General features: G+C 36.4%; 2 protein-coding genes across 2 annotated transcripts; both read left to right on the top strand.

Moving 5' to 3' along the window:
- The first annotated feature begins 4,874 nt into the window (after nt 1–4,874).
- Nucleotides 4,875–7,947, top strand: LOC127872628 (putative defense protein Hdd11-like). Its single transcript, XM_052415958.1, has 4 exons — nt 4,875–5,092; nt 6,477–6,604; nt 7,282–7,406; nt 7,863–7,947. Exons 1-4 carry the CDS (start codon nt 4,891–4,893, stop codon nt 7,945–7,947), a joined length of 540 nt encoding a protein of 179 aa, XP_052271918.1. The 5' UTR covers nt 4,875–4,890.
- Nucleotides 7,948–13,004: 5,057 nt separating this feature from the next.
- LOC127874881 (uncharacterized) lies at nt 13,005–16,537 on the top strand. Its single transcript, XM_052419547.1, has 2 exons — nt 13,005–13,126; nt 14,957–16,537. Exons 1-2 carry the CDS (start codon nt 13,027–13,029, stop codon nt 15,856–15,858), a joined length of 1,002 nt encoding a protein of 333 aa, XP_052275507.1. The 5' UTR covers nt 13,005–13,026; the 3' UTR covers nt 15,859–16,537.
- The last annotated feature ends 2,272 nt before the right edge of the window (nt 16,538–18,809 follow it).

Genomic DNA, 18,809 nt, shown 5'->3' with positions numbered 1-18,809 from the left:
ACAACGACGTCTGAACTCTAATCGCACGTTACTTCACGTCACGTTCAACAGGTGACAGCAAGTTCGGACGTCAGAAAGCCTGACCAGTGGTTAGAGCTAATTGTCTGGTCACAATACTAACAATAGTGATAGATGTCAATCAGGTAACTAACGCTGTTTACATAATAAGACGTTGTAAATGCACGTCGTTCCTTATTTTTTGACGTGATTGACTTAGATGTATTGTTGTTTCCCAGAAAGTAGATAAAAATTTGAGATTGTTATTAATATATTTTAAAATTTAATAACAATAAAATTAAGTTTCAATCATTATTAAATTCGGTATAAACATGCACTATCAAATTACTTCAAATTACGCCAAATGTATTTTATACGAGTTCAGCATAATTTATTGACTTCGAAACCTTGCCGGAAATCGTGTATAAACAACTTCAATAATTACATGAATTGTTTACCCATGTCTTTAATATATATGTGTCGCGTTCTGAGAAAACTGGGCTCAATACATGTGCGTAAAGTGTCGTCCGAGATCAGCCCGTGCAGTCCGCACAGGCCAATCAGGGACGACACTTTCCGCTTTTATGGTATTTTTTGTTTACAGGAAGTTTTTTCTACAAGAAAATCTAGTTAAGGCGGAAAGGGTCGTTCCTGATTAACCTGTGCGGACTGCACAGGCTAATCTTGGATGACACTTTACGCACATGCATTAAGCCCAGTTTTCTCAGAACGCGACACATATGTATTAAAATCATTTATTTAACTGAAGCAACAAATCAAGAAATTTTCATCTTAAAGGGACCTTTTTACAGATGTTGAATGTATTGAAGTTTATCATTAAAAGCTTGATATTGATAAATGTAAACGTTGGATCTAAAAAGCTCCAGTAAAAAAACACGAATACAATTAAAGATAACTACAGCAACAGAACTCTCCAAATTATTTAATTGTTTCGCGTTGCAACGTGTTATAATTTTATGGTTTTTAAATTGTCAAAAATTGATATTTTAGAGCATGGGAAATGTTCAGTATTACTGTTTTCTCACAACTATCATAATTTCCAAAAAAATGTGAGAATATACGAAAACGTGAAAAGGCCCCTTTAAATGAAACATTATAAACAGCAAAAATGTCTCAATATAGTCTCATCCAAAATCATGTTGCAAATAAAAATATAAAGCTATATCTGATATACGCAATCTATGAAAAGTTACCGTTAAAACGCAGTTTGTTTTTAAGTCGGTAAAATATGTTTATTATGCCCAATACATGCGCATGCACGCATCAAGAGTTTGAAAAGTTTGATTTGTTTTCGGATATGAAATCGGTAACTCAAATTAATGGTTTTAACATTCCCACCGGTTTTGTCAACAATATTATTTCGATGTTTACAGTGTTTTCCAGACGTTTTCTTTTGCAAATTTTCGCAACGAGTACATAAAGTCAGATGCTTATGGTATATAAGCATAGTTTAATTCTTTAGTATGCAACAATAACCCTTATTTCTGGTAATTTCACTTACACAACCAAGTTCAACATACAGTCAGTTACCTATATGCTGTCTCTTTGTGGCAAAACACTTAGGCTGTTTATGGTCGCAGAATAAAGCAACAACAGAGAGAAACAAATCATGTCCCTTGTTGTTTATGCCAATCACGTGTCGTATTCCAACGTGATAAGTATTTTCGCTTGGTAGGTAATATTTTAAGTAGACGTGTATAAAGTATACTAGTACTAGTATATCAATTGGTATGTGACGGTTTTATTGCGCGATCTGTACTCCCGCGCAGAGGAATATAATTGTCATAATGATCGTTACACCACAATTATATGCATACTTTCTTATATAAAGTGTATCAAATACGGGGTTATTGAATTGTTTTTTCCATAATCGGCAATATGGTGTAATTACGAAATTACGCATCATCACGACATGTTAATTGTTTCCGTCCCGTGCTCATGCGCTTAAATCCTAGTATACGCCATATTAAAAACACTATTTATTTCCTTGTTAACCTGTTATAGACAACATACACAATGTATTTTATTGTGTTAAATTATGGATAATTTCGTTTTTTAGTTGTTTATATCCACACAAAATAATGTGTTCAAATTCATTGTAACGCTTGTGGTATACACTTGTTGCGTACCATGGAAAACAAATCGTTGCATATACACAAAACATTCAAAGCAAAACTTAATTGGATCATATTAGGGCACGAGATCATTTTGCTATTACAATTCTAATAACATTATATAGATTGGTCCTTTTTTTTACATAGTTTTTTCATTGATTTTTCAATTGAGTTTTATATTTGGAAATATAAGAATTGCCAATATGAGGCCCGCTCTGGAAAAACCGAGCTTAATGCATGTGCGTAAAGTGTTCTCCCTGGTTAGCCTGTGTAGTCCGCACAGGCCAATTAGGGACGACACTTAACGCCTTTGTTCTTTTTTATCGTTGAAAGGAAGTCTCTTCTTGGCGAATATCCATATCAGGTGGAAAATGTCTCCCCATATTAATTTATCTTGGACGGCACTTTCCACACATGCATTTAACCCCGCATTCCCAAAACGAAATCGATATCAAAGGTTTTATCAAACCCCGACTATTGGTTATCCAGTATAGACACTGAGAAATAGAAGGGAGAGGCCGCGTGTTTTCGTGTGTGTTTGTATCTGATTTATTGAAAATCGTTGCCAATCTTAATTTTATTTGGATATTTATAGTTTACCAGGCCCTTTATTTATTGATGCTTTTGTGAAATAAATAAACAAGAAGCTACGTGTGTTACCGTAAGGTTATTTTGTGGGTTCTATCGTGAAAGAAAACTCAATTTGGCTGAAAAATATATTTATTAATGATATTATAAATCATGCATATATCAAAGATGTAGACTCTTTGAAAGTAAAGCATCGAATGATTAACAATAATATTAATAATAGACAAATACAAGTAATGCATGACCCGACGGTGATCATTAAAATACAAGCAATACAAACATAATTAAAACAACGAGACATAATTAAAATACTAAACACAGTTACCTGAAATATATATTTATTAATGATATTATAAATGATTAATATATCAAAGATGTAGACTCTTTGAAAGTAAAACATCGAATGACTATAGCAAACATTCGATGCACGTGATCGACATTGAACCTATTAGTGCACGGGAAAAGGGAGGAATGATATGAGTATAAGTCAAAATATTCACGTGCAACTGTATGGATTAGGTGAACTGATTTGATTTCTAACATGAGAAAAACGACTTTAACGACTAAATCGAATAAACAACTGCCTACATTTATATTACTATTGAAAAATCGTGATTTACTTTTTAAATTAACTTAATATAAATTTACTGGTTTAACAATAAAACAACACAGTTTAGTTTAATATTTATTAATTAAACTTAATAAATTACTTGATAATAAAATTGACCTTTAACATGTTGATTTAAACACCAGAAATGGGAATGGTAATGGACTTTTTTCTAATTTATTTTACTATGTTTGACAGAAACATCGACACCAGTTATAAAACGTTATAGTGTTTCCAAACGTACACCATGTTTTTGGATTGTTTCTTTAAAGGAACCTTTTAATCATTGACAAACTAATATACCATACGATTGGCTCTCTGTGCATTAACATTTCATATATTTTTAACGTCGCAAAATGTCATATGACTATACGTTCTACAATAATGTAGTAACTTGCTGTTTCCGTCGATGAACATCGTAAAATATATGTCATGTAATTTGTTTTACGACGTTTGTCAATCGAAAAGCATAAAACGCCCATGTTTCTTTTCGGATTTATTACGTATACTGAGTGCTTCACAATAAATGCTGTTGTAATAAATACACAACACTGTAGGTACATCCGAGTTAAAAACTTCAGACACACATAACAGATATTAATTAGATGTTTGCATATAGCTAAGAATATCATATATTGTCACATATATATACATCCGAGTAAAAAATCTTCAGACATACATAATATATATTATATCATGTAGTTGGAGGTTTTCATATAGCTATGACTATCATACATTGTCTAAACAGATTAAATTATAAATTTTACATTCATTAATACCACGTGTATATACGTTTAATGTATGTATATGTATTTGCTAACCAAATGATTGTACATGTCTATGTAATATTATAAAAGCAAGTCATTATTACTATGCAAATGTTAGTTCTGTGAGTTTTCAAATGAACGGAACATTTGCAAGTGTTTTTGTAAGCAAAATAAATATAATTTTGCATATTTCAGAGATTACTTTTATTATATTCACACTTGCTGTTTACATACATTAATTGTATTTATTACCATAATAATGTTTATAATGTACAGTCTTGTGATAAAAAACGAAGGTCGTGTATGCGTGAATACGACATTAATTTCATTGACCAATGATATTTGAGGAAAGCTTTCGGACACCTTTATGATAGGTTTATTATGTGACTGATTATATCTAATGAACGCTACATGAAACGCGTCGCCTGAGGTGACGGAAAAGCGTTGACGTTTTTGCCGATGAGAAATCAGCGTGCTGGACAAGTTAACGGAAACGAGATTGACGTTCATTGTAGCACAACGTCGATTAGGATTGAACTGTCATTGTAGGACTTAATTTAACGTTTGATTATATTAAGTAAATAGTTCTACGTAGTTATTGACGCAGTTTAAGGTACTTTCAATAAAAGTGTTCAAATGTGTGTGTAAATAAATATGGATATTTTTTTTTAAAACGGACCAAATTCGCAACAGTGCAACCATAGTTCTTATTCTCGGTTTAAATGTCTTTTCGAGTGGTGATATTTTAAATCTCATACACAAACTAGTACAAGAAAAATATTCAGAAAAGAACAAAATGTCATCTATAAAGAAAGTGCTCATATTCGCCGCCGTCGTCGGTCTTATTCACGGCTACCCTTCGGGAGCCCCTAACGACATGTGCGGGCGATACGTGCCCGGCCACCCCAACTTGGGCACCCCCGTGTCACAGGGACCAAGGACCGGCCCCTATTCCATCACGGTTACCCCTAGCGCAGGCGGAAACGGTCTCTATGACGGTGAGTTGTTGAGTTTTTTTTTAATTTAGTCGCGCTCTGAGAAAACGTGGTTAAATGCACGTGCGTTTAGTGCATTCCCCGATTAGCCTGTGCAGTCCGCTGGATTTTCGTCAAAAAATCTTCATATTAATTAAAGATACAACAAAAGCGGAAAGTGTCGCCCTGATTAGCCTGTGCATACTGCACCGGCTAATCCATGAAGACAATTTACGCACTCCATTAAAGCTTCTTTTCAGAGAGAGAGAGGCTCATTTAATTTACTTTTCTACATTAAATCCATAATCATAACGCTTCGAAATTGTTTATTTTAACTGAATGATTTCAATAGTACAAAATTGTATAAAAAGTATTAGAGAATATATAGTATTGCGATATACACGTGTACTTTCATAATTGTCAAATCATATGCAAATGAGTATAATGTTGTTGCAAAATTTACTTAAGTGTGAATTGCAAACACAAATTTTACAGATACCGAATGGTGGGACCTTGATTAATTGTAATTGCTTCTGTTTGTGATTGAGCCAATATTCCCATGGTGATATTATGACCACAGTTTGGGTTGCTTCATCCGGTAAAGATTTATTTATTTTCGCAAACGTATGTGTATATTCTATAATGTCTAATCAAAAGGCGTTCGTAAAGTAAACGATTGCCATTGATCGCCCTTTTAATTAATACTAGGGAGGTTGAAACAATCAGACATAGTCAGAGCATTTTGTATAACAATCATACGCTTTTTGAAAGTGCCATATTTTTCTTTTGAATTGAAACGTAATGATAACGTCAAATTGAACATCAAGTTTCAAGGCATGAAATTTCGGTCAGGATCACATTGGGAAAGAAATCATCAGCATTTGTATAACTTTATATGTGATTCGATCCTCAATGTGGGAGCGTTCTCTCAAAGACTACAAGTACTGGTTTTACCCAAGAAAGCGTCTTAACAGCGTTTCAACAGCCTTCGGCTTCCCATGCAAGCTAAAAATAAATAGGTTAAAAGTCACTTTACTTAAATATGCAGCGGGTACCAAATTGTTAGCGCGAGACTTCATACGCGTTCTTTCCGTTTGTTAATTGCGATTACAGGCGACGTCCGTTCTGCGGTTCATGATCTGTTTTAATAGAGCCTCGTCCTGGGAAACATGTTTAAATGTGTGTTTAGAAAGTGTTGTTCTGGATCAGCCTGTGAATTCCGCAAAGGCTTATCAAGGATGACACTTTCTAAAATGGATTTTCGCTGAGAAGAGACTTCCTTCAACCGAAACATATAAGAAATAAGAATGCGGACTGCACAGGCTAATCTAGGAAGAAAATTTACAAACATGCATTAAGACCTGTGTTAGCGTGAAAACTTCAATATCTCTCTTTTCCATGTGTTCAGTGCGGCTACAGGCGACGTCCAACACGCCGTTCCGCGGGTTCCTGATCCAGGCGATGCCGTCATGGAAACAACTTCCGGAGGGTCCGTCGGACATCGTCGGCACATTCCAGCGGGGCTTCAACTCCCAGGTAATGCGTTTTCTTTAAAGAACGGTTGCTATGATTACTTTTACTCAGTGTTCCCTTCACATTTTGTACGCAATGGGTCCTTTTCCCCTACAATTATAAATCAATAAGCCCTTAAGTGTAAAAGTGAAATATTTGAAAATCGCAATGAGTTCCCAATTAAGTGTATGAGTATAGGACTCATGGTGCGCTCCATAATGAAACACTGTATACTGCCATTCACAATCGACAGATAATTACAATCAAATGATTAGTATATTAACAGTGTAATTAGCAATTTGCGTTATACATTTCATAAAAGTATGTAATGTTCCAAGTGAAAATGTTTGAGTTATACTTAGAGATATTCAAGACTATAAAGAGATACTATTTTTGTCAAATTTGAATACTTAATACACACACACACATTCTGTTCAAACTTTTTTATTTAGCCTTAAAATTTCCATTAGACGACATGATTTATAATACACCTATCCTGTATAATTTTTCAACAATATTTAATATTTTTCATTATTATTTTTTCCTTATAATCAACTATATAACTTCCATACGTATTTGACGGTTTTGCTCATACAGACTCTCAAAATCGAAAGACAATTACAAACCAAGTGACAATTGTAATAAGGAAGCTACGCAATAATTATCATGTAACTTTCATAAGTATTTTTGCGTGTTTCTAGCTCCGGGACTGCCGCGGAATGACCGGAAGTAGCGCGCTCACTCACGAGTCCCGCCAGCCCAAGATGAACATACAGGCCGTTTGGCAGGCACCCATGAACACTCACGACCCCAACATCAAATTCGTGTACGTATTTCTCAGTGCGCATTTATTTTTGTACTGCAAACATCGCGTTTCGAGATCATCATCATCATCATCGTCGTCGTCGTCGTCGTCCACGTCGTCGTCATCTTCGTTGTCATCATCATCATAACCATCATCATCATCAGCAGCAGCAGCAGCAAAATAAATGATCATCATCATCATCATCATGATCATCATCACCATCATCATCATCATCACCACAACCACCATCATCATCATCAGCAGCAGCAGCAGCATCTTATTGTTCGTCATCATCAGCAGCAGTTGCAGTATCACCATATCATCATCATAAACAACAACAACAGCACCAATAGCATAATTTTAGCATTTTTCATTGTTATTGTTATTATTATTATAATTATTATTATTATTTTTATTATTATTGCAATTATCATTATATTTCATTTTTATGTTATAATTATAAATCCATTATTTCAGAGCCACTGTGGTTCAGGACAACAACAATTTTTATGTCGTGCACTCGGATCCAATCAACGTTCAAGGTCAAGGTCAAGGTCAGTGATCGATAAACACCACATGGACAAAGTGAACTGGCAGTGTGCCCGCTTTAACGCTTCTGTGACAGTTGTGTTATTTTAGGTGTTATTATACGATATATATATTACCAGGCCTTCATTTATATTTGCTCATCATTCAACTGTGACGTGCTAAAGCGAAGACATCGATAAAAAAATATTTGCTTCCGAAAAGGCGAAATATATATATATTTATTCTAAATCAAATAAATTCATCCAATGGGCATTCTTCATACGTACCACGCGACCGTCCAATATATTTCGACATTGGATCCAAAAAGTCTGTATTTTTTCCATATCGGACAGTTGAGTACAGAGGCGTATTTAGGTGGGGGGCTAGGGGGCTAAAGCCCCCCCCCCCAGCTGGCTGGCTAGATATGATTTAAAAAAAATGAGCCCCTTACAGTTCCAATCCACTTGTGTATTTCCTGTCATATGCCCCTAATAAGGCCATTAACAGCTGTCAATTTGTGTGATTAGCCCCAGGCATGTGTACAGACGATCTAACCTTCGCCAGCTAAACTGCACGCTTCATTGACTGTAAGTGATAAACTGCGCTATTTGATTGGCTGAAGGAGATACATTCAACTAATGAAATTCATCGATACATTTAGCTATAGGTAAATGTTTACAAATGGCTGCCGCATGGGACTTGTGAAAACCAATATCCTCCAATTACCTTCAGTCGAGCGGTTAAGGAAACAACTAAAATAATTTCTGAATGAATTCAAACATTGACGCAATTACCGATGTACCTAAAAAGATTTATTTCATTCCTGTTCAATCCATGTCAAAATCGTTTATTTAGAGCGTGTTTAACCACACAAAGCCGATAGTTCCATACACATCCGCAAATGACATACACTGCGCGCGTTGTTTACCTTGAGTCGAGAGGTAACATCCGAAAAGCGAGAGTACTCGATTGCAATAGACATGAGGTCAACAAAACTTCGAAAATTCGATTCACTGAACACATAAAGAGAAATCGAAAGATTAATTTTACTTTTTTTATAACTTTTATTTACCATTTAACAAGTTTCTGTTTTAACGGTCGATCTTCTTTTGAGCAACATTTACATGAAAAAGTGCTCAAGAACTGGAAAAAAAACTACAACGTTCGCAATTTGTTCCAATACAATTTCGGCATATATATTACTATTAAAAGATTTGATAAAATTATCATCAAATCGGGACAGGGTATATCCAATGAACATGTGGATATCGGCATGTCTCATATTTTCGCAATGTGCGCGCACAGATTGTTACATGCAACAATTTCTGGGAATCGTGAAAAAGTAAACGTATTTTCTATAAAATAAATCAAATACTTGAGTTTTATATCCAGTAGGGATAAAGATATACATATTTCATAGTAAAAACACTCTTTAATTCTAATATTTCGCCCAAACGGGCTTTATCAAAGTTTACAAATACGAATTCACTACATAGTTATAACTGTCGTATACACCAAATACTTGAGATTATGTGTTTACACTAGCGCAGTGGTCTGCAATTTATGCGCAAGTTTTATGAAGAGTACCGAAAAAATGCACGGAAAAGGCATAAATTTGGACTATTTCAGTTGAAGTAAGATTTTTAATGCAATTAAACTGTTTTTTTCTTATATTAGTCGTGTCTATAATTATTTTCAAGCGTAGTAATGTAAATAAACAAAATACTGGTTTGAAAGACATTTGATTTACCCCTGTGTGTCTGTCGGTCCGAAAATTCGATTCACTGAACAAATTTAGAGAAACCGAAAGATTAATTTTACTTTTTTTATAACTTTTATTTACCATTTAACAAGTTTCTGTTTTAATGGTCGATCTTCTTTTGAGCAACATTGACATGAAAAAGTGCTCAAGAACTGAAAAAAACAACGTTCGCAATTTGTTCAAATACAATTTCGGCATATATATATATTACTATTAAAAGATTTGATAAAATTATCATCAAATCGGGACAGGGTATACCGACTGAACATGTGAATATCGGCATGTCTCATATTTTCGCGATGTGCGCGCACAGATTGTTCCATGCAACAATTTCTGGGAATCGTGAAAAGTAAACGAATTTTCTTTAAAATAAATCAAATACTTGAAATTATGTGTTTACACTAGCGCAGTGGTCTGCAATTTATGCGCAAGTTTAATGAAGAGTACCGAAAAAATGCATGGAAAAGGCATAAATTTGGACTATTTCTGTTGAAGTAAGATTTTTAATCCAATTAAACTGTTTTTTTTCTTATTTTAGTCGTGTCTATAATTATTTTAAGCGTAGTAATGTTATTAAAATAAAATACTGGTTTGAGAGACATTTGATTTACCCCTGTCTGTCTGTCTGTCTGTCTGTCTGTCTGTCTGTCTGTCTGTCTGTCTGTCTGTCTGTCTGTCTGTCTGTCTGTCTGTCTGTCTGTCTGTCTGTCTGTCTGTCTGTCTGTCTGTCTGTCTGTCTGTCTGTCTGTCTGTCTGTCTGTCTGTCTGTCTGTCTGTCTGTCTGTCTGTCTGTCTGTCTGTCTGTCTGTCTGTCTGTCTGTCTGTCTGTCTGTCTGTCTGTCTGTCTGTCTGTCTGTCTGTGTGTCTGTCACACTTGATGTCTAAACTCAAGTTCTTGTTTTACATGCACTTTTATCATGCAAAATGCTGATTAGATAGCATGAAATCCCCCTCCCCAGTTGAGCCCCCCCCCCTCGGAAAAAATTCTGGATACGCCTCTGGAGTACAATAGTACAATTGTTTTATAACGATAAAAGCCGTTACCGAATGTACAATAATCGATTCTTAGTAAAATGCAATTGCTAATCCACACATTTCTCATGAATATATTCAATAAGTTTCACAGGTTATCGTGCTGAAAATAACGATTATGCATGCATATTGCAGCATTAAAGGGGCCTTTTCACGTTTTGGTAAATTGACAAAATTTTAAAAAGTTGTTTCAGATTCGCAAATTTTCGTTTTAGTTATAATATTTGTGAGGAAACAGTAATACTGAACATTTACCATGCTCTAAAATAGCCAAAATATGCATCTTTTGACGATTTAAAAACCTGAAAGTTATAAAGCGTTGCAACGCGAAACGATTGAATAATTTGGAGAGTTCTGTTGTTGTCGTTATATTTTGTGAAAGTACGAGGATTGCTTATATAAAGTATAAAATACTTTCTACATTGCGTGAGCGCGGATGGCCGAGTGGTCTAAATAATTCATACTTTTACTCCAGGACCCCAGGGGTCAGTGGTTCGAACCCAGTTGAGTTTTACTTTTTTGTTTCGTTTTTTAATTGTATTCTCGATTTTTCACTGGAGCTTTTTATTTCCAATGTTTACGATTGTCAATATAAAACATTTATTGACAAACTTCAAATCTTGCAAAAATCTGTGAAAAGGCCCTTTTAAAATCAAAAAAAGAGCTTAAGAAAGGGATATAGATTAAAAAGCTTATTAGACGTTTAAACTGTGCAATACGTGATATATTTGGACTCGCACTCAGTTTGAAGTCATATTGGACGAGCCGTTAGGCTTCAAACTGTGTGCTCGTCCAAATATATCCCGTATTTTACAGTGAAACATCTAATAACCTATAAATATATAACATGGTACCAGTGGATCAATGTAACGTCACAAACCGAATTTCACGAGTTCAAGCTAAGCCTTTTCTGATGTTTTGTATCAAAATACAACTTTCGTTGACAGTTTGCTGTAAATAATTCTTTGACAATATAAACTAATTAGAACTTACAAATTCTTTATTGTTTTATTGTATTGTTTACTTTATTGTTTACATAATAGCACTTAAATGTTACTATAATAATCCGTTTGCAGTAACTATCTCAATTTTTCAAGTTGATAAAGCATACAAACGGCTTAGTTTATGCTACAAACTGCAAATGAGCATTTTACTCTTAATTATGTACACACATTTTAACTTAATGTACTAATTAAATTGGATTGTGAGAAATAATGAACTCATTTTAAATCGGTTAAGGATTTTAACGGAATATTTATGATGGCCATGTTCAATAGATCGTATTAATTCTTTACACTAAGTATCAGTAAACACAGCTTTGAATTAAAATCATCCTTGCTGGACAAAAAAGTAATTGTAAAATCGTTTTCGTGACCCAACTTGGATTCTAAAAGTTAGAGTACTATCATTTTGCAATTACCTTAAAATGTGGCCCATAAAAGAACAATTTAAAGTGATAAAATAAATATTTACTTATACAATAATGTTTCTGTTTTGCATATCTTTTCCTACTACTCGCGTTGAATACACTTATATATATGATGTATTTATGTAACTGAGCTTTGCTCTTAGAAAACTGGGCTTCATGCACGTGCGAAAGGTGTAGTCCCATATTAGTCTGTGAAGTCCGCACAGGCTAATCAGTGACGACACTTTCCGCCTAAACTGGATTTTCGCGAAAAAGAGACTTCCATTAAACTTCAAAACCATTACATTGGTAAGTGTCGTGCCTGATTTGCCTGTGCGTACTGCACAACCTAATCCGGGACGACGCTTTATTATCATGCATTAAGCCCCGTTTTCCCAGAGCGAGGTTCATGTAGTTTTTCGTTCTGCTGCTTCGCCATGGACGCGCTTGCTTCTGGCTTTCTACTAACGCTTTTGTGCCTAACATTCGTGATTGCAAAACGTTTTCATGCAGAATGGTGTATAAACCTACATAGATGTCGCTCGCACGTCTATCCTTTTTTATTTTGAGTGTTAACTGGCATAACGAGCACATTTCAAAAATATATCTATGTATTCACACCTAAAGCTATTGATAATTTATAACATTTTAAAAATGACTTGATAGATATGGTCACAGGTTCGATAGCGTTTCAATTAGCTTTCGGCTTTGGATACAATCGCTATAAAAATAAATAGATGTAAACTAAACATACTGTAAGCGTGTTCGATGCAATAAGTAAAGGTTACACACCACTCTGTCGAAATGTAGCTCGCATGGAGTACTGGGCTAGTAGACGGATATTCAGTGGATGTTTGGTGTCATTTCTAGGTGGCGCCATAGCCGGTACACAACCCGACTTTTCCGGCGGAATGTCGTTCGCCGGAACGCAGATGGATTTGGGCGGAAATGACGTTTTCGGTGGAATGACCAGCGGACAAGACATGTTCGGACAGCCGAATATGTTCACAGGTTCAGTCCCTTCAAATAATTTACCAGAGTTTCCCATTACGGGTATCATTTCGCTTCCAGACATGCCGGCGTTTAGTTTTCAGCCAAACGTCCCCACTACGAATATAACATCTGTAAATGCTGATGGGAACAGCGGAGTTTTGCCAGAAGTTACCGAAATTATCATGCTTCCGCAATCGGATTCTGGTTTGAACAGAATGAACGCCGTTATTGATATTATACCGGAATCTGATGCGACGTCCGGAACTTTATTGACGACTAAATTGGGCATGACGTCAGCAAATGACATGACGTCAGGAATGGGCATAGCGTCAGGAATTGAAATTACGTCAGGAAATAATATTACGTCATTATCATTGTCATCGTTGGAAAGTCCAGCAGCGCCCAAAATTATCACGTCGACCTCCAACAATTTAGGAAGAACGTCACTTGAATCACAGCTCGCTTCATCGACGTCATCTAGTTCAAGATCTGGCGGTAATGACGTCGCAATATTTGCTGCACCTGGGATGACGTCCGATGGTGTGGCCATTCCAGTTTTCCCATTGCAAGTGAACAGCTCATCGGCCGCCATTAACGCAAGCTCCCGGGAGAACTTGATAGGATCCATTATTGCTATGTTAGCAGATGCATCTGCCTCTAAGTCGCAATTCACTACTCAATCACTAAATGTGTCTCAATCACAAACTGCCTCTCGATCACAAACTGGGCCTCAATCACAAAGCGGATCCATTCCACAACGTGGATTTCAATCAGAAACTTCGTCTCAGTCACAAACAGTGTTACAACCACAGAATGGACCCATAACACAGACTGGGTCCCAATCACAAAGTGAGTCTCAACCACAGGTTGAATCAATGGCACAAACTGAAATTCAATCACAAACTTTGCCCATTTCACAAACTGGTTTTCAATCACAACCTTTGTCACAAAACTCACAATCAAACTTTGAAATCCTAGTAGGAAATCCAGCCGATCCTCCGATTATAGAAATAGTAGAAATTCCAATATTGCCCGAAGGCCAGACGGCCGCGGTTTTCAACATTGGTAATTTGCGTAATGGGTTCAATCCTTCAAACCAGACCGCAGGTCCCAGGAATGGGAGTCAAAGGTCAACCAATGTGACGATGCAAGTTTCTAGACGAGGCAATGCTTTGAGAATAAGCGTCGGTAAGTCGGCATGGTAGTCATTGAGATAAGTAGCAGACGCGTAGCAGACATGCATGAAGTTGACTAACCTATAGAAAAGCGGCAATTTACTTGCTATGCGCAGAGCAGAGCGTGAGTTCCGGTTGATGAAGTCGTTCGGGCGCTATGAAGTTGTCATGGAGGCGTATCGCTGAGTAGCATGGACTTAAATAACCAGATAGCAATTATGCACTGGGCATGCGCAGAGCGAATGCATATGATTTGATGCCTGCGACAATATCATATAGTTGAGCCGTAGAATGGAAACGTATCATTATTAAAAGCGGATGAAGGTCATCCACAAACGCTCATCAAATGCATGAAGGATGTATGATAGCACGTAGTTTAGAAGTAGACTAAGAATGTATGTAATTATACATGCATTTATATTAAATATATTAAAACTTGAACTCTGCACTGCTTTCGGGACGCCTTACTAAAACTATATTGTAAGATGTCAATTTTAGAAATTACCATTCGTGTATAAATGTATTAATACAAATGTACTTACTATTAACATACCATAATGTATTTTCTGTGCTAACGTTATAACATGTACAATTCATAATTTTAATAAAGTTTCTTAAAATGATGTAAAAATAAAAGAACTTACTGTAAACAAATACTTCCGTCCCATTTCAGGACAAGGTCAACCAGCGATCGGTCAAGGCCAGACAACATTTGACCAAGGAGGGTTTGGAGCTACCCAGGGCGGTTTCCAAGGACAGGGGCAATTCGGACAAGGCGGAGCTGGAATGCGCCCCGGTATGGGTGGTCAAGGGTTCGGAGGTCAAGGTCAAAGATTCGGCAACGCGTTTGGAGGTCAGCAATTCGGAATGGGCGGGTTTGAAACCCAGAATCCTTTTGGAGGATTCAATGGAGGTCTGGCTCCGTTTGGTGGACGTGGGCAGTTTGGCCGCGGTCCTTTCGGTGGCCAAGGCTTCGAGGGTCAAGGTATATTTGGACAGGGCGGACCTTTCAACGGCCAACCCGGTATGTTTGGCGGACCACAGGGAGGTCAGTTTAACGGCGTAGGACGGTTCGGGCAAGGTGGTATGTTCGGCCCTCAAGGCGGTGGTCGATTCGGCGGACAGACCGCTATGGGCCCGGATCAGTTTGGCGGACAGGCCGGAGGATTCTTCGGCGGACAGCAGACACAGTTTCCTGGCGCGGTCCCGGGACGCGGTGGTCAGATTAACGGTGGAGGAGCGGTCGGTGGCATGCAGCCGGGATTCGGCGGTCAGAACGGATTCGGCGGACAGAACGGATTCGGCGGACAGAACGGTTTTGGCACTCAACAGGGCGGATTTCAGGGGTTAGGCGGCCAGGGCGCTCAAGGTATGCCAGGACAGAACACTTTCGCAGTCCAGGGTGGTGGTGGCGGTGGCTTTGGAGGTCTAAGTCAGACGACTGGCCAGGCACCAACGGGATTCGTCACCCCTGGCAACTCCCAAGTGGATGCCCCTATCAACAACAACAACAACAACCAGGCTGCTACTGGCAGGAACACAGGGTTTAGTTCATTTTCAACATTTTCTGGTTAATCTATAGCATGTGCAACTTTATCGATATATTTATTATTGTCCGTGATCAAATGTGGTTTATAAATATATAAAAACATGCTTTTTTTCAATATGCATCGAGCTATGTTTTAACTGTGCGATACAGTCTAACAGACCTGTACGGAATCGTATTGACGAACATGCATGTTGTTAGCTGTTTATTTCAATTATTAAAAAAAATGCAGCATTAGGAAACCCGTTTTATAATTCTAGAACATTTTTATCACTATGCAAACAACAACCGTTATACTTGTCATTATGGCAACTGTCTCTTATTGTTATTGAACGTTAATTTGTATACACTTAAGTTTGATAAATGAAACATAAATTTAAAATTTTAACAAAATCAAAATACATTTTGTATATTTTAAGTCATCGAGTTTATTGAAATAATTGTTTACATGATGAAGCTTATTTTGATCAGTGAAATCATATATTTTTATGTATAAATGGCAAATACTTCTGAGTATAAGAGATTTTAGTGAATATTTTCTCGTTTCGAACATACATTGCTGACTGTTGTGCTAAGCCTAAACACAACATGGATATAGGTATATAAGCCTTAATGTGTATGGTCTATTTTTTGCTATGAACGTATTTTCAAAACAATGTCCTAATAGTACAATAGGTATTCAAAAGTATATATCATAGTGACGTTGAACCGGAGGAAAAATCCGAGAAATAAATATGTACATACTTTATATACGTTGTTATTAAAATGTTAAATAATTATTTGTTATAGTCTTTTGTCGAATTTCGTGAGCATAGATGACATGGGTATGCTTGTAGAAACAATTTATTTTGTATACACATGTATGCACTACAGATTGGTTGGTTAATATCTGCTCCGCAGACAATATGAGCCGCGCTTTGAGAAAAGGGGGCTAAATCATGTGCAGTCCGCACAGGCTAATATGGGACGACACTTTATGCACATGCATTAAAGGTCCTTTTCACAGAGCGAGGCATAAAATACACTCATAGTAATACTTTTGTTGCAGCGGTCGGAAAAATACCTTGATATGCCGAGTGGTTTGATGTAAAATAGCTCACAGTCACTGCGTTTCTCGGTCAAAACAATTGAATTGTAATAAGTTTGGAGACAAGAGACTGCAATTGTTGAAACGTAAAAAAGAGAACAAACAAAGTATCAATAACAAGCAAAACAACACTATTTGAGAAATAATGCCAAAGGGATTGAATTTTAGAAATACTTTAAATCAAATAAACACACTAAAAACGAAAATATCCCTTTGGAAGACATTCAATTTTTTGTCTGATATTAGTCATGATTTGTCGGATTGTGTTAATAATGAGGCTGAACAGTTTTACAGTACTCAAAATTTCACTTGGCCTGATCCGTTTCCTCAAACTAGATCAGCCATTAATTGTTGATGAGATTCTAGTGTTGGTCATTTGCCCGAGAAATAAACGGAAGGCATTATACGTGTATTAACTTAAATGTAATTTCGGAAGCCCAACGCGGATTCAGAAAAGGACACTCAACAATTGATGCTTCATACATCCGTATGTCTTTAATTAAAAAGTATATAAATGAAAATAAAATACTTTATGTTATATACGTTGACATGATGAAATGCTTTGATACTGTTAATCGAATGATTTATGGCTGAAAATATACAACGCCGGCATAGAAGGTAAATTGCTGAGAATAATGCAAATATGAATTAAACTGTTAAATCGTGGGTTAAGGATTGATCATCGTTCTCGGAACAGTTAAATTTTGCTGTTGGTTTACGGCATGGTGAAGTTATGTTACCTTTGCTGTTTTCTCTGTTTTTAGAGCACTTATAATTGTTTCTACAGAATGACGCCTTTTTCGGTCTAAGTATTGATAACAAAAAAAAAATTAAGACACCTATAAATTCTCAGACGCGTTTAATAACCCAAGCTCCGTCGATGTTAAAATATTATTACGACATTGTAAAGCTATTAAAATTAATACCTATAAACAAGAGTGGATTCCGCGTGTTTAAGTCTACGTTTGTTTACTATTGATTACCTAAATCACTAAGACTTTATGAGACGTTAATTAAATATTCTGCCTGTCCGTCTTAGCGAAAATCTAATTTATGCGACAAGCGACTGCACATGCTATTCAGGGAAGACACTTTACAAGCATGCATTAAGCTCCGTTTTCTCACAGTGAGGCTAAATTGTACATTTTTTGGGCAAAAGATCGTCTGTGATTGGCTTCTTTCTCACCTAGGAAGGCCGGGTTGTATAGCCACGTCCACGTAAGTTAAGTGTCAACACATCGGACACGTGGGGTTTAATGTGGACACTCGGTGGACAGCATAGGATGTCGTTCATATGTAATATGTAAACAAATACCTGGAAAATGAAGAGATAAGAAAATATTCGTCCCACCGTTCTTGAGGCACCAGTGGGTTGGTTGACTAATAAATACTTCCGTCTGCTTTGAGGTATACCGTATTAATGACTTGATTACTTATAGCTTTCAAATAGCTGTTAATATAGTGTTACGCTTGTTCCATCCGTTTTGAAATATGAAACATAGGAAGTCCATAGAAAACGTTCAAACAATAATTTATTCATGCGAAGACAATAATCGCAATAAACTTCGTGCGAAGACAATAATCGCAATAAACCACCCGTTAGACAGCAACACAATGTAAGTGATTTCTAACCGCCAGCTTCCCGGTAATAACACTAGGGTAGTATTTACAAAGTTAATGGCGAGTGACGCACAATCAGTCAGTTCTGCGTTCTTGCAGTATTTATGTGTAAATAATACAATAAAAGTGTTAAAATGCTTATAAAATCAGTGTTACTTCATGTAAACAATCTTCAATTTACTGGATTATTATTATAAAACATGTGATAACGACTAAAAGGTATTTACTTCGAAAAATGAATGACTCTCTTAACAAAAATTACGTCTATCCTAG

Source organism: Dreissena polymorpha, chromosome 3 (genome assembly GCF_020536995.1).
Source record: "Dreissena polymorpha isolate Duluth1 chromosome 3, UMN_Dpol_1.0, whole genome shotgun sequence".
Taxonomy (NCBI): Eukaryota; Metazoa; Mollusca; class Bivalvia; order Myida; family Dreissenidae; genus Dreissena; species Dreissena polymorpha.
This window is presented reverse-complemented; position numbering and strand designations above follow the sequence as displayed.

What these genes read in the sequence shown, in the direction of transcription:
- LOC127874881 (XM_052419547.1), top strand. Translation starts at nt 13,027, where the DNA reads ATGTCGTTCGCCGGAACGCAGATGGATTTGGGCGGAAATGACGTTTTC. An exon ending in ACAGCCGAATATGTTCACAG is followed by an intron (nt 13,127 to 14,956) that starts GTTCAGTCCCTT and finishes GTCCCATTTCAG; the next exon opens with GACAAGGTCAACCAGCGATC.
- LOC127872628 (XM_052415958.1), top strand. Translation starts at nt 4,891, where the DNA reads ATGTCATCTATAAAGAAAGTGCTCATATTCGCCGCCGTCGTCGGTCTT. An exon ending in CGGAAACGGTCTCTATGACG is followed by an intron (nt 5,093 to 6,476) that starts GTGAGTTGTTGA and finishes CCATGTGTTCAG; the next exon opens with TGCGGCTACAGGCGACGTCC. An exon ending in AGCGGGGCTTCAACTCCCAG is followed by an intron (nt 6,605 to 7,281) that starts GTAATGCGTTTT and finishes GCGTGTTTCTAG; the next exon opens with CTCCGGGACTGCCGCGGAAT.